The sequence below is a fragment of the Berghia stephanieae genome, chromosome 2, assembly GCF_034508935.2.
Source record: "Berghia stephanieae isolate SIO BIC M18660-M18661 chromosome 2, UCSD_Bste_1.3, whole genome shotgun sequence".
Classification (NCBI taxonomy): domain Eukaryota; kingdom Metazoa; phylum Mollusca; class Gastropoda; order Nudibranchia; family Aeolidiidae; genus Berghia; species Berghia stephanieae.
In genome coordinates, this window is record NC_088361.1 from 65,972,981 (window position 1) to 65,987,507 (window position 14,527).

Genomic DNA, 14,527 nt, shown 5'->3' on the forward strand with positions numbered 1-14,527 from the left:
ATCTGATGGACACAATGAACGGCTTCAATCAACATCTCATTCACTTTAACTTGCACAATGCTTGCTTTGGTTTCGTGGTAGACAGTTCGTCTGACGCCCGAGTTGCCAGGGTTCGAATCCATATTTGTGGCAATGCAGAGTCATTGTAAAAGTCTCATTTACAGTCTCACTTGTGTTAATTGGAGTACGTTACTGAATTGTAACAACGTTGTTCGTGTCCATATAAATCTACTACCAGCTGCACGTTGAGCTCATTGTGGGTTTTATGATACATCAAGCTCGTGTAAAATTACATTTACATTTGACCGAAAAATGATACATAACGATAGAAGTCTACAAATCATATTGCAGGTTTATTTCAGTTCCAAAAGCCATCACAAACATTCATCCACTGTATCACATAAGTCTTTGGTCACCAAATAAAAGCATGAAGTTTGCTATGTGTACAGTGCAACATAAAAGGATAGAAACAGTTTTACTGATAAAACCCTCAAATGATAACAAACCAATATGTTGTTGCTGGTAAGTTGCTTAATTGCATTTGTTAAAAAGCATAAACTGTGAAGCAAAAGTGTTGAAAATCGTTTGAATAAAGTTTAATGCAAAAAAAATAATTCTTAAGCACTTTATGCCGTTCTAAGCTGTCGTTGCTGCATTTTTTTTCATTATTAATTATTATTATTCTGATTAAGGATGAGGGGATAAAGAAAGAATGAAATTAAATGCACAGAGGTGTCATTTCTTGACAGTCACCTCTAAAGATTGCAACTCTTAAAACTATCATAAAAAGAATAGTGAAATTTTACATTAGGTATCTAGAAAATGCTGAACATAAAGCTACATTGGCCAATTAAGTTAGGGTTAGTAGAAAGACTTTTTATTCTGCCATATTTGATTCTTTCAGATAGTTCTACATAGCTGCCAACTTTTCAAAAATAAAATAAGGAACGCTCATTTTGCCCGGGATGAGGGGCGATGTGTGCCGAAGCCCCCCCCCCCCCCCCCCCCTTCATCGAATCGCAACATATAAAAGTCAGCCTTTTTAATTACTATTACTAACACTAACAAGTTTGAGATGACAGAGGCTAGTCCAAATGTTGCTCAATTATCGGGTTTAGTACCAGCACATTTGAATCGTTAAAATGACACTTTCCACAATGATTGTTGTTTTGTTTTTAAGGGTTTTACGGCGCTTGCAACACATTTAGGTTATATCAGCGCCAGTAAAAAGGAAGAAAATTGGATAGTAAAAAGTTCTAGAATTACAGTTGAAGCATCCAAGAGAAAGTAAGACATAGGGGAACTGGGAACAAATAGGGATCAGATGTAGATTCCAAGAGCGTATCACCAATGTACTAAGTTTGAGATCACCTATAAGTCTTATCCGGACACAAGAACAAAATCCAACAAAGAGGAACACACTCAAATGCTTACATTATACATTAAAAAATAACAAATATAGTAATAATACATAACAGAGAGATGATTTACAAGGAAAAAAATATCATCTCCCAAAACAATAAATATGCATTTGACTGCTTCCCTCCCAGCTAGGACTCCGGCGAGGGCCAGGAAAAAAACAAGTAATCTCATTCCAAGACAAAGACTGAAAGCATGTTGGAAAACAGATATAAGGGGATAGAAGACACAGTGTGTACCTCCCTGCCCGCTATGGGAGCTTTCCACAATGAGATCAAAATTCAGAACGGACAATATAAAGAAAGAATTCAACTGCCTCAACTTTGATAAGGACCAATACACAAGAAGCACGATTGTAAAATAAATGAAATAACTTAAGATGGTTAGAAATGCATAACTACCAACCTGGTACATCACTTGAGAGGGCGTTTTGGGGTAAAAATTAGGTGAGTTCAGATAAAAAGTAGACGATTGCATATATGTTTTCTTTCATGCAACATAATGGTCTTTAAGTAGTATACTATAATAGTAGTTATAGTAAAATGCACCTCTAAATATTAGAGAATTCCTACTTCTTTACTTTGACAAGATAAACACACCTAAAAATGGAGTATACTTATTTTTCTTGAACCTAAACCGTTACAAAAGCTTGCTTGAAAAAAAAAAATTAAAATCAGATGAAGATGTTTTTAAAGGGATTAAATTTATATATTTCATAAATTAATAAAGGGAAATAATCATTGTCATCTTTAATCAATATAAGCAATTGATTTTCTTATTGAATACCTTCCAATCAAAAAGGTGGATTTAATTTTATTCTTAATTAAAATAATATTTGTAACAAATAGTGAAAGTATCAATACTGTCTTAGAATATTCAAAGTATATCGAGGCTAACATCCATATCCTATGCAAATCTCCAATACATTATGAAAGGTTTGAGTAAAATACAGGCGTCATATAAACGAATGGAACTTTTTTAATTGTTGAAAATCATTTATGTTAGAGGCATAATTCAAATTAAAGAGCTACACAAATGGAGATTATGCTCTCACTGGACACCAATAATAATGATAATAATAATAACAACAATAGTAGTAGTAGTAATAGTAATAATAATGGATCAATAATAATAATTCATTAGGCTCACATGGCTTTTTTACCACAAATTAGTCAAAAATTACAAAATACGGATTTTGAACTAAAAATAAGCACTTACGGACTCAGGAAGTCAAATACGGAACAAATCCGTTTTTAACAGAACGGTTGGCAGCTATGGTTCTACAAAGCATTTGTCTCTCAAGCTGAGCAAATGAATGTTCATATAATATAAAAAAGGATATTGCAATGATGAACAGATTGTACTATATAAAGATAAAACGTTTTTGTAAACCCCCAAAATATGTCAATAACACTATACAATACAATGAATGTAATACAAATCAAATTCATGATTGTCATTACACCGATTGAAACGCTCTTTCCCTTCTATATTTATTTCTTTCATTAAAAATCTTTGTCTTCACCAAACTAATTAGTGTACCTTCAGGGATTCCTTTTTGTGAAAATACCCTGTGGTGTTTTAAGAACAGAATAATTTCAGACTTTCTAGGTAATGATCCCCTTGAACCATGTGCTGAAACATCTTCGACAAAGTTTTTAAAATATGACTTGACTCTATCTGTATCCTCATCTGACCATGACATGTATCTCCGATTTTTGCTTGAATTCCTCTTGGGTTCAGTTTGTTTTGAAGAACACGTAAGCTGATTTGGCACTCCTGCTTCACCATCAAATATTTCTTCTTGATTTGCAGCTGTTACTATGGATGTTCCAAAATTTGCATTTGAGTCTCTATTCACTACAGAGTCATTTGTTTCAATGTTACAATTTCCTTCCCCAGTGACCGATGCTGAGTTATCAATTTGACCCAAAAAATGACCAACTTCTGTTATTTCTCGTATTGCAAGTGGACACTGATAAATGTTTTGATTGATTGATTCACTGTGTCCCATATGTCGATAGAAGACATCTCTCTCGTGTTGTGGGACATCAAGTAAGGCAAATAATGTCGAAGCTCGGTGCCTGAATTTATCAGCTATTAACAACTGGGGTTTCTCTAAATCCTTTACTAAGGAAGTGACATATTTGATGGCAATGTAACCACTTACATGATCTTTGGATATTCCTGTATTTGGAAAAAGAAATGGGTTGTCTGAAATATCAACAGCTTTACGCTCCTGTGCAAGTTTCCTTAAAGGCTGAATTGTGTCATTGGGTATCAACACAGGGACCAACATCTTGCTTCCCTTTCCAGACTGATAGGCCAGCTTATACTTCTCAAGTAACGCTTTTTCCAGAGGATCAGTGACATGTTGTACAAGCTGGGGATCAACCCATACACCTGAATCTGCATCATTCCAGTCTTTTAACAACATCCTTGCGGGTTCTCCGCCTCTCCTCGCATTAAACATTGTAAGCCTAGCTACGATGACATTGCGAAGCCTAACAAACATATGTGAATCAAATAATTGATAATCATCCTCACAAATACGGACCATCTCTTCAGTAATAAATTGCCGTAGCTTCTTTATATCATTCTCTAATGGCATCTCTTTGGGTTTTCTCAAATTTGTTCTCTTTGCTTCACATTGAACTCTGGCTGTAAAAAAAATACTATCCCAATTATAATCCAGGACAGCTTTGAACAAATCTATCTCTGCGGATTCTTCCATTTTGTTTTGCATTATATATTCCCCTTTTAAGAAATTAATTAACTTTTTCAATATAAATCCAATTGAAAGCTTCAAGCCTGCTTTCAATGTCCCATCCTCTTTCAAAGTCATTTCAGAAATGGTTTGCGATATTTCATTAAAGTTACAACGCTTCACCACGTCCTCTCCAGAGAAAGAAGGTTGATTCGTTCTCTTCCTAGTTTTTAAAATCAAATTTCCTAAGATGCGTAAATCACTCATTATAACTTTTCTCTCCTTCTTTGAACTTTTACTCCACAATTTTGTTCCTAACAATACTATAGCTTTGTCTGATCGACACAAATTTCCCACTTCATCATTCCGAAATTTGTCAAGAATATTCTCCTTTATTTCTTTACTTGCATTGGGAGCCACGGGATAAAATTTTACAACCCCAGTACACAGAGCATGCTCAGTACTACATTTCTTTTTGTGTTCATAAACCCTTCGTCCAGAGTAAAACCCCTTACAGCCAGCACACATAACAACTTCATGTGACCCTTGTGCTCTCTCACGCATAACTATTGAATTGTTTCTAGTGTTTGAATAAAAAATGCCCTTTTTCTTGAGATAATCCATTGTTCTATCCCTTTCCTTTACAGGCTGTTTCATGGCCTCTGTAACTTCTGTCTCATCTTTGTGTTTCCTCATCAAATGCCTTGAGAGTTTTGTTTGCAACTGTCCACAGTATGGACAGGGTCTCCTTGGCTTTTTGTATTTCTCTGGAAAAAAAAGAAGAAAATAAAGCACATCATGCTATGAACTATGAAAATAAATCAATAGACAGATCATATGCACATCAGCTACATGACAGCGATAGAGAGGAATAGCATTCCAAATATTTAAGGCCTGGACAAGTAACTGTCATAATTCCTTCTTGTTATATACTTTTCTACCATCTATTCCTTTGGAAGAGGTATGTTAGATTTGTGGAGACCTCTGCCACATAACAAATCCAGTGAAAAGACGCCATATTTTTGTTTTGAAATAGAAATAAATAGATCAATCCACCCACTTCACTGGGTTCAGGGTTCCCTCTTCATTATAATCAAAATATGAACATAAATCGGAATAGTAACACATTGAAGTCTCATCTGAATACATAGATTGTCCTTTGTTGTTTCAGCGAAAAATCAGACAGAATGTCAAAAGAATTTTAGGTTTTTCCCCAACCACCCCTTGGAGGTATCAGTATCAGCGGAATGGTAAGCGTCATGTTTTTTACGTTGAGCAACAAAATTTACTCCAAATGCTTCACTCGACCCAGGCGGAAAAGCAATCAAGAATAGACCCAAGTCCTATCCAAAGACTAACATTTCATTTAAGTTTATTGTAGGCCCTTGGCCAATTGACAAAATTCAATTCACATAAATTATTTACAACAATCAGAAATTAATTATATCAATAATAGTAATAGAATGCAATGAAGGCAATATCATAATAATAATAATAATAATAATAATAATAATAATAATAATAATAATAATAATAATAATAATAATAATAATAATAATAACAGTAGCGGCTATAAGTAACAATTAATATAGTAACAAAAGTAATAATAGACTATAGTTCATAGTCATAACAATGACTTTCTTTGTCATTGAGGGAGTGAGAAAACATCACCGGCTGGCAGAACAAACAGCCGACATCAATCAAACGTCCTCCAGACCGGTTGAGCATCGGCTTCATTAATTCCTTAAAGACTTCCCCCCAACTGCCTGAACGATGCTGATGCCCAGACAACTTAATCCTGATTTATATTTTGTGGGAATGAAATATGACATGTATATGCCGGAAATATTTCAATAACAAACACACTGTTCAGATAGAAAATATTTGAGTCTTGCCTTTGTTAATTGATACAGGTAAGTTAGGAAAATAAATGCTAGTAAAAACGATCAGCAAGTTCGTGAACACTGCTTCTCAACTCGAACATATGTTTTCATCAAATCTACACACATCATGTTGTGAGCTGAATTTTAATGATCTCAGTTGTCATTGAAAGGAAACCCAAGAATTTTAGAATAAAGAAAAATATTGAACCTGGAAGTCAAAAGGGTTTGTAGCACAGCAGGCATTATCAAAGTATAATTTTAGTACCGACAAATTAAAAAGAAAATGTGCTTTTCTTTAAATGCTCCCAATCATCATATACTGTTTAGGTTGCAAGATTAATAAAAATGTTATCTACTCTGATTCTCGTTAAGTTTCCAGCTGGTCTGTGAAAAAAAGCCTTAAGCATCATAGAAATACAAAGAAACAGTTTTAATATATAGATGGGTTGTAACAAAAAAAACCATTTTAACACTTACAATACAAGCAATTTAAGTCTATTACAGACAAAAAAAAACCCCAATAAAATAAACATGAACATTTTTATGGCTGGTTTCACTGATATCACTCACACATTGGGGTTTCAGATTCTAAGATGTCCACCCTATCAAATTTGGATTTGTGCTTGTTATGTAAATGGTAGCGTATTTTGCGACGCAGCACTGCCAAAACAGAAAAAAAAAATGCAATAACACAAATGCAGCACCATGGAGGGGGTGGAAGTTTTCTTTTAAAAGGAATGGGTAAATTAAAATTGATCCCACAAATATCAAAGGAGAAGAATGACAAAAAAATGACTCACCATTGCACGTAACACGTTGGTTTGCAAGTGTATAGCATTCGGGTTGAACCTGGGTCCCAGACTGGCAACGAGGTTCAGTCTGTGATAGTTGTGGATGAGGCTCTGACTGAGTTGGGGAATGAGCACTAGGTTCCAAAGACAATGATGTACTCAGCATTGGGTACCTCACAGAGTACGTAGAGGAATCAGACTCGGAGTCAGCAACAAAATCGGGACCCTGTATATTTTGTGGAAAAGATGACAGATCAATCAATTTATTCATGTTGACAATAAACATGAAGAGCCATTGTTTAATAATCCAACTAAACAATTAGCTGGTTAATAATGCAAGTATAATAAAAAAGAGGTGAGAAAGGCAGACATATTGTCTAAGTATTTAATATGTTCAACTGTGCTTGGATAAATATAGATACACCAACCAGGGTTTCAGTAAACCGTTTTTAACCAACTCTTTAAATCCTACACCAGGACCAACAACTACAAAACAATTTTTTATATCACTACGATTCTGGACATATAAACGGTTGTCATTGCAACAATATGAACTTCCTAACCTTGCAACTGCAATATAGTTAACAAAAAAAGTTGATAAACATTACGATGCAAGAGAATTTGGACAAAATGCGAGATCAAAAGTATAATCCCAACAGAAGCTATTTTAATTTTTCCTGGAAACGCATCATTTTCACATTTTGTCAAATAAAAAACAAACGACTTCAAATGTGAATGGCTCATCAATGAATATCACTTCAAAATATAACGAGGAAGGTTTAAAATAGTGTTATTGTTGGCGAAGTCCACTGCAAAGAAAAATTTTTAACAACAAAAAACTAGGAGATCTCACTGGTGTAAAACAGTGTTGTCCTTGTCCTGAAATATTGTATTGCGCCTAACAGACTGCAGGTCTCATCTTTTGTGGCAAATGTGTTTTGTCCACCACAAAATATGTTGATGTGAAGCATTTTGAGCATGGTGCCAACTGTGGATAAACGCTATACAAATGTTATGATTTTATTTTAATGTACATACTTACCACAAATGAATCATGTGATATGGAACTTTGTTCTGCATCACTTTCAGGCTCTGAGTTGGAGTCTATATAGAAAATAAAAACAACAAAAAAAAGCTGAAGACTATCATGTGCAAGTTTTTCTCTAAACTCTTAAACAAAAAATCATGCCATCTTGTGCTGTAAAAGGATTTTTTAAAAATTATTTACCTTATGACTATTGTCCTTTGGAAAAAAAAAGAAAATTAAGTCCGAAACCTTCTGGCTATTTTCTTTTAAATTTCAAGAACGTCAGAGTTGGCAAGGGAGGACGGAAATATAATTCCAGAAACCAATCTGTCTATAATCATATCCATATGATAGTTTTTCGTTCAAGATTCAGGTACAGTCCACTTAGGATAATCGCAATACCTTGGGATCATCGAAAATGTTGGGATTAACCGAAATTCAGTTTCCTGTCCACTATTTCAACATTTTACACATTTATTGTCAACTCAAACCAGTAAATAATATTCTTAGTCCACCACATACAGAGCAATTTGATTGAAACAAAAACCATATGGCAGCCCCGTGTAGATTTGTCAACCAAAAGCAGCTATGAAGCAAGCCGATATCTTATTCAGATTGGAAGAAGTTTCAATCTTTTTTCTCAACAATTCAACATTTGTCAGAGTTAAAGAGATTAGCCTTAATGAGAGACAATAAGCTCTCACCAAACTCGTTGGTCACAATGCACAGTTGTTAATCCTAAAACAAAGGATATCGCTCAGTCTCTCTTTATAACTGTCATTTATAACCTGTTGTCAAGATTATGACCAGCCCCACCCCTCTTCTATTTAATGGCCACCGATGACGTCACAAACCCATACTGCAGAGCCCCGCCCTCTTTCGACTCTAACAGAGTGGTGACACACTACTGTAGCATTAAATCCTGCTCACTCTCGATTCTTCAACCTGTCACGATTTCATCCATGATGAAATTTAATCATGATATACTGTTTGATTTCTTGAATTTACCACTTTTTAAAAAACCGAAGTTTGTTGCAATTAACCAGTGACTTTTATATAGAATTATTTCCATTGCTTAGGAAATATTGTGATTAACCGAAAGTTGCGATTAAACGAGTTGCAATTATCCGGAGTGGACTGTAATAGTATTACACATCATGACTCAAAAAAAAAAAAAAAAAAAGCAAACTATGTGTACCTAAATGTTATTCATTTCCTCATCAAATTACATTCTTACCATTAACATCATAGATCACATCAAAAGGGTTGTCTGGATTGACAGCAAGACATTTTTCAGGATTTTTAAAGCTCAAATCTCTCTGATCTGAAGTTACAAAAGAAATAGCATATTCTCAACATTAAACTATGATTTTGTGATGGCTGTGATATGGCATACTGTATGCATAAAGCAAGATGCAAAGACAGGTTTAAGTTTAAATTATTTTATATTCTTTTCAAAAATCCATTCTAGTTTTGCCAAAATAAAATAAACACGAGAAGTGTTGAGTTGGATAAAGCTAAAACTAAAAGTAGTAGTGGTAGTAGTAGTAGTAGTAGTAGTAAACGACAGATCTTACTCACTAGTGTGAATCTACAGTCTACAGAAGTTCCCGAATTATCTGACTCCACTTCCAAATGACTGACTGACAAGTGACAATCATCAATCGGTGTGTGTGTGATTGTGATGTCTACCCTATTGAAAATCTTAAATCAACAGTGATGTAATAAGAATGGCCAATAACTTACCATTTAAATTATCTCGGTGTCTCTTCAATGATGCCTCCAGCATCAATTTACCCCACGATGCCATAGACGTCTAGTTTGGAACTCAGCAAGTGACGAAAAAATACTTGCGGCTATAGAGAGGACGTCCGTCGGCCACTCTCTCCGCAAGTCAGTTGTTATCAGATAATCATTGGTTCTTGAAAAATATAGAAACACAGCGGTTCATTTAAAAAGACTCTTTTGTAGATCAAGATATAATGTTAGGTATTGCACTTTAAAATCTCTTCAGACATAGAACGGGTCAACTTGACGTCTAGACCAAATCATTTCGAAGATCGATATGGCAACAGCAACGCCTGGAATGGAGGATTTAAATGCGGCATCTGACGATTCTACTGCTATGACAGAAGATGCTCCATTTCACGACGTCGAGATGGCTTCAACTGGCATCAGGCATCAACATGCTACTCAATAATGGGTTTGATGAAGCGTTTGACTAAGAATTAAAGCTGATAACTGATAACCACCTACTACTGACTTGCGGAGTGAGTGAGTGCCGAGTGCCTCTTTATGCGCGAAATTGACTAAACATACGTTTCACGAAAAAAAGAGTTACTATGTTTGCTTGTCTCTTGTCACCAAGATAAGAATCCGGACCAAGATTCGATAAATCTGTTTCTAAAAATAGATTATAATTCGTATATCTTGTTCATTCCTCAGTTCATCAACTTTCACACAATTTTATATTAGGTTTTCATTACTATAAAAATCCATATAATGTTCTAGAATTTTAGAGAAAATTTCGGAAAGATATATTGCCTCACTATTGAAATATATCGATGAAAACACTGGTACCCCTATTGTACTTTTTTCAGGCGGTCACCTTATTGACCAACGTGAAAATTTAGGCATAACTCTTCTTACTGTGGTGTTTAACAAATAACTTCAATACTATGATTTACAATTATATATCCTTGACGGTTGGGTTGACAACTTTAAACTAAAAATAGAAAAGTGAATGTGCTAGAGGTCAAATCAATAGGGGGACCGGATTTTGGTCTCCCTATTGGTAAAGTACTGTAAAATGAACTAATAGGGGTACCAAAAGTCTCCCTATCCGGTATTAATACATATATATTATATATATATATTTATATATATATATATATATTATATATATATATATATATATATATATATATATATATATATATATATATATATAGTGGCGAGAAAAACGGTGGGGCCTTTTTGAGACGATTAATATACTGCTTGAATTATGAGTTATTAAAGTTACAATAGTTAGAAAGTATTTTATTGGAAGCAAGGCTATCATATGTCGAGATACGGTATTTTGAGGATGATAGAACAGAACTAAGACTGTCGTAACTCGGAGTGATCACCGTTTAATACAGAAATATATTATGAGTTAAGATACCTGAAACAAGTTCTCATAGCCATAGAGTTGATTTCTCCGGAGTTTATACCAGTATATTAGCCTAGACAGGGACTAGTAACAATCATAATTGTGTGGGTAGTCTGACTTTCCTCTTAAAATTGCTTTTCCACTTTTTCCTACTCTCTCCTTCTCTTCCCCTTTTACTTCCCCACTTTTATATTTTTCTACTTCTTTTCTTTTCTTCCTCCTCCTCCTCCTTCCCCCCTCCTCACCTCCTCCTCTTTCCCTCTTTCTTCTTCTTCTTCTTCTTCTTCTTCTTCTTCTTCTTCTTCTTCTTCTTCTTCTTCTTCTTCTTCTTCTTCTTCTTCTTCTTCTTCTTCGCCCTTCCACATTTTATTTCCATTCCCTGTTTTTTTATTCTCATCCTACTCTTTTGCTCCCATCATCATCACCAATTTCTTTTTCTTTTCCACCTCCGCCTCCTCCAGCTCCTCCTCCTCCTCCTCCACCTCCTCCTCCTCCTCCTCCTCCTACCCCTCCTCCTCATCCTCCTCCTCCTCCTCCTCCTCCTCCTCCTCCTTCTTCTTCTTCTTCTTCTTCTTCTTCTTCTTCTTCTTCTTCCTCTTCCTCTTCGTCTGTAGTTGATGGATTACATATCCTCGCATGGGTCATTGTGCTCCATAAGTTCAATGAGTTTTCATAGGCCCGATGGCACAGTGGTTCTCTGGGACTCAATAAAAATAGAAAAGGTCGGATAGACCTTATCAGAAATCCACATCAAGTGTGGGCTTCCTTTTCTACCATGGAAAGTGTAAGTATACGGTGGCATTGCTAAAAGCAGATATATTGTCCAAACTCCCAAAAAAGGAGTCTTATAATTGTCGCATGAGATCTGTGTTTTGGAATATCAGAGGAATCTGATCGTATAGATCTGATTCTGATTTATACGATGATTCTCCTCCTCCTTCAGATATATCCTGACAGCAAGAAAATAAACTACTTGCAGACGACTACATAGTAAAAGGTTATATAGCCCAATAACATTGGAGTTTGATCAAATATGGTAATCTTCCACAAAAAGTCTGATTACCCTTAGGGTTGTCTATTATGAAATTGATAATGAAGACTTTTCAACTGAGACAGAATCCGATTAGTGTGATTCCAATTCCAAAAGTTGAGAATGACCACTCTGAATCTTCAAATACCGTTCGCCATCACCAACTGCTTATGCAAACTTATGGACAAGGTGGTCAACAAGCGTCTACCATTTGAGTTCTATTTGGAGCATTGATAACCTTGTTCTATTGAGAACTTTAATTCGTGATATGATGGCAATCTTCATTGATCTCAAAAAAAGAATTTCAACATAAATTGGAAATTTGAAATCCTCAAGGACTTTCCCAAGTTTGGTTAACAAAGAAACTTAGTCTAGGTTTGAGTCTTTGATCCAGTCGTTTAATCAGATGATGATTAGCTGGAATGTGAATTACTGCAGACATGATAGATTAGAATCTTAATATAAAAGCTATGCATATAATCAAAGGTTTTAGTATTGAGGTTTTGTACACAATATAAATTATGATTTTGATAACTGTCTACGGGTTGAGATGAAAGTCGAGAAGGGAGCAACGGATGATTTTATATAGTGATCCAAAGCGTCGTTTACAGTCTAAAAACAAACAAACAACTTTATGTTAAACAGTTAGACACTTATTTGGCAAAGATACTATCGTAACTCTTACTTACCATACATAAATGTGAAGTCAAGTTACGATAATAGTCTTATTTCCACAAATGTGTAACCGTTTGGTTAAGATATTTCTTCAAAGTTGAATAACCTTTTTGCTTTTAATTCGATAGGAATGTCTATTTGACGCAAGATGAGCAGTATTATAACGCACAACATATCTCTCAGTTCAAAACTATAGTAACTCGAGTTACGATAGTTTTGCACCCAATTCTCGGCATATTCTTGGAGATAGAAATATTAAAAAAGGAGAAGCAGATATAAACATAGAAAAAAAATTAAAATTAAAATAAATAAAAACAAAACACATAAAAAACCGATCCATTCTTAAAATTAACATATTATTATCAGAGCTGTCATAATATGTATTTTAAAACAAAAGTTCCCAACAAAGGGCAATTTAAATTCATTAATATCTTTAGCAACTTTAGTTTGAAATTTTAAACCGTTCCATGTTTTGGCAGTATGGAATATAAATGTATTCTTCCTATTGAAGTGGAGTGTCTTGAAATAAATATTTTAAATTCATCTTTAATCTTGAATGTAATTGGAGAAAGGTGAAAAAAATAATTGTAGTTTACGTTTTCAAGATCGTAAACAAATTTATATAATTGAATTTAATCATCTCTATTTCTTCTACATTTTATTGAAGGCCCAGACATTTTAATCTTTCTCCATAGCATATATCATGAAGAGTCGGCACGAATTTTGTCACATTTTTCATAGCAACAGATTGCCTAGAATTAAAGGACTTCATATAACATTTCCATACTCCAAAATAGGTCTAACCACTTATGTGTGCAAGATGCTAAACATAATATTATTAGCATCCAGGTTATAGACGCTTTGAAGCAGAATCCCTATTAATTTTGTGGCCTTATGTACAGTATTTGTATATAACTTTCAAAATTTATATAACAATCAAAGATATCACCTATATCCCTTTCTGTGACCGTAACTATCTGATCTATGATCACAACTTGTTATTATGAAGAGGAGGATTCCTGGGTGCTAATTCAAAGCTCTTTACCAAACGTCTGGTGGGCAGCTCTCCTTTCATTAGGTCCCAAATCACTGTGTTGACGCTGGTTGTTTACTTAAATTATTTATTTGTGTCTCTCAAAATGAACCGCATATTCCTTTGAAAGTCAATTTAATTCAGTTTTATATCAACTTAATGATTACGTTACTCAAAGAGAAACAAGCGATACCAATCATGAATATTTAACTGGCGAACCCATTAACCTAACCTTCAATTTCATGGCTGATTATCGTCTTTGATGGCATCATCAACTCACTTCTTTGATGACGGAAGCATTTAAGATAGTTGGCTGTGAAAGGTCGTAATTCTTTCACAGCCATTAATCCCGTGAAATCGAATTTTATAGCTTTTCTGTAGCGTGAACAATTACTTGCGACCCCACGAATAGAATTCTATCAAAAACTACCATATGAAATTGTTACTGTAAAGCATTTATTTAGGAGATTATAGATAATTCATCCATAACAAACAGCTGATGTCAATACAGAAATTGATCATATTGAAGTGAGCAAAAAGGAGAATTAAAAAATCGCTTAAATGAAAACAAAATTGGATAGGTTCTGAACCGCTACCCCCCCCCCCCTTTGCTTAAAAAACACTTGACCAACACATAGAGAGAATGTGATTTCGCGTGCAATGTGCTTTTAGCCTGGGTTTTAGTTTAATTAGCTAATTTCAGTATTCCAGAAAACAGCGTTCTAATTTACAACTCCTTGCTATTGGTTTGATGTCACCAGAAAGACCTTATTCAACTCAAGCAGATGCACGGACCATGAGTTCTAATCGT

At 34.7% G+C, this 14,527-nt stretch overlaps 1 protein-coding gene across 2 annotated transcripts; it reads right to left on the reverse strand.

Annotated features, from left to right (window-relative positions):
* Positions 1 to 334: 334 nt before the first annotated feature.
* LOC144965362 (uncharacterized) lies at positions 335 to 10,643 on the reverse strand. 2 transcript variants are annotated; one of them, XM_078900616.1, is made up of 6 exons: positions 10,080 to 10,643; positions 9,574 to 9,748; positions 9,065 to 9,151; positions 7,843 to 7,904; positions 6,810 to 7,026; positions 335 to 4,893 (listed from the first exon to the last, which is right to left on the reverse strand). In XM_078900616.1, exons 2-6 carry the CDS (start codon positions 9,635 to 9,637, stop codon positions 2,879 to 2,881), a joined length of 2,445 nt encoding a protein of 814 aa, XP_078756742.1. In that variant the 5' UTR covers positions 9,638 to 9,748; positions 10,080 to 10,643; the 3' UTR covers positions 335 to 2,878. The 2 variants fall into 2 exon arrangements, with proteins under 2 accessions (XP_078756742.1, XP_078756741.1); XM_078900615.1 differs by lacking the exon at positions 10,080 to 10,643 and having other exon boundaries at positions 9,574 to 10,073.
* Positions 10,644 to 14,527: the final 3,884 nt, after the last annotated feature.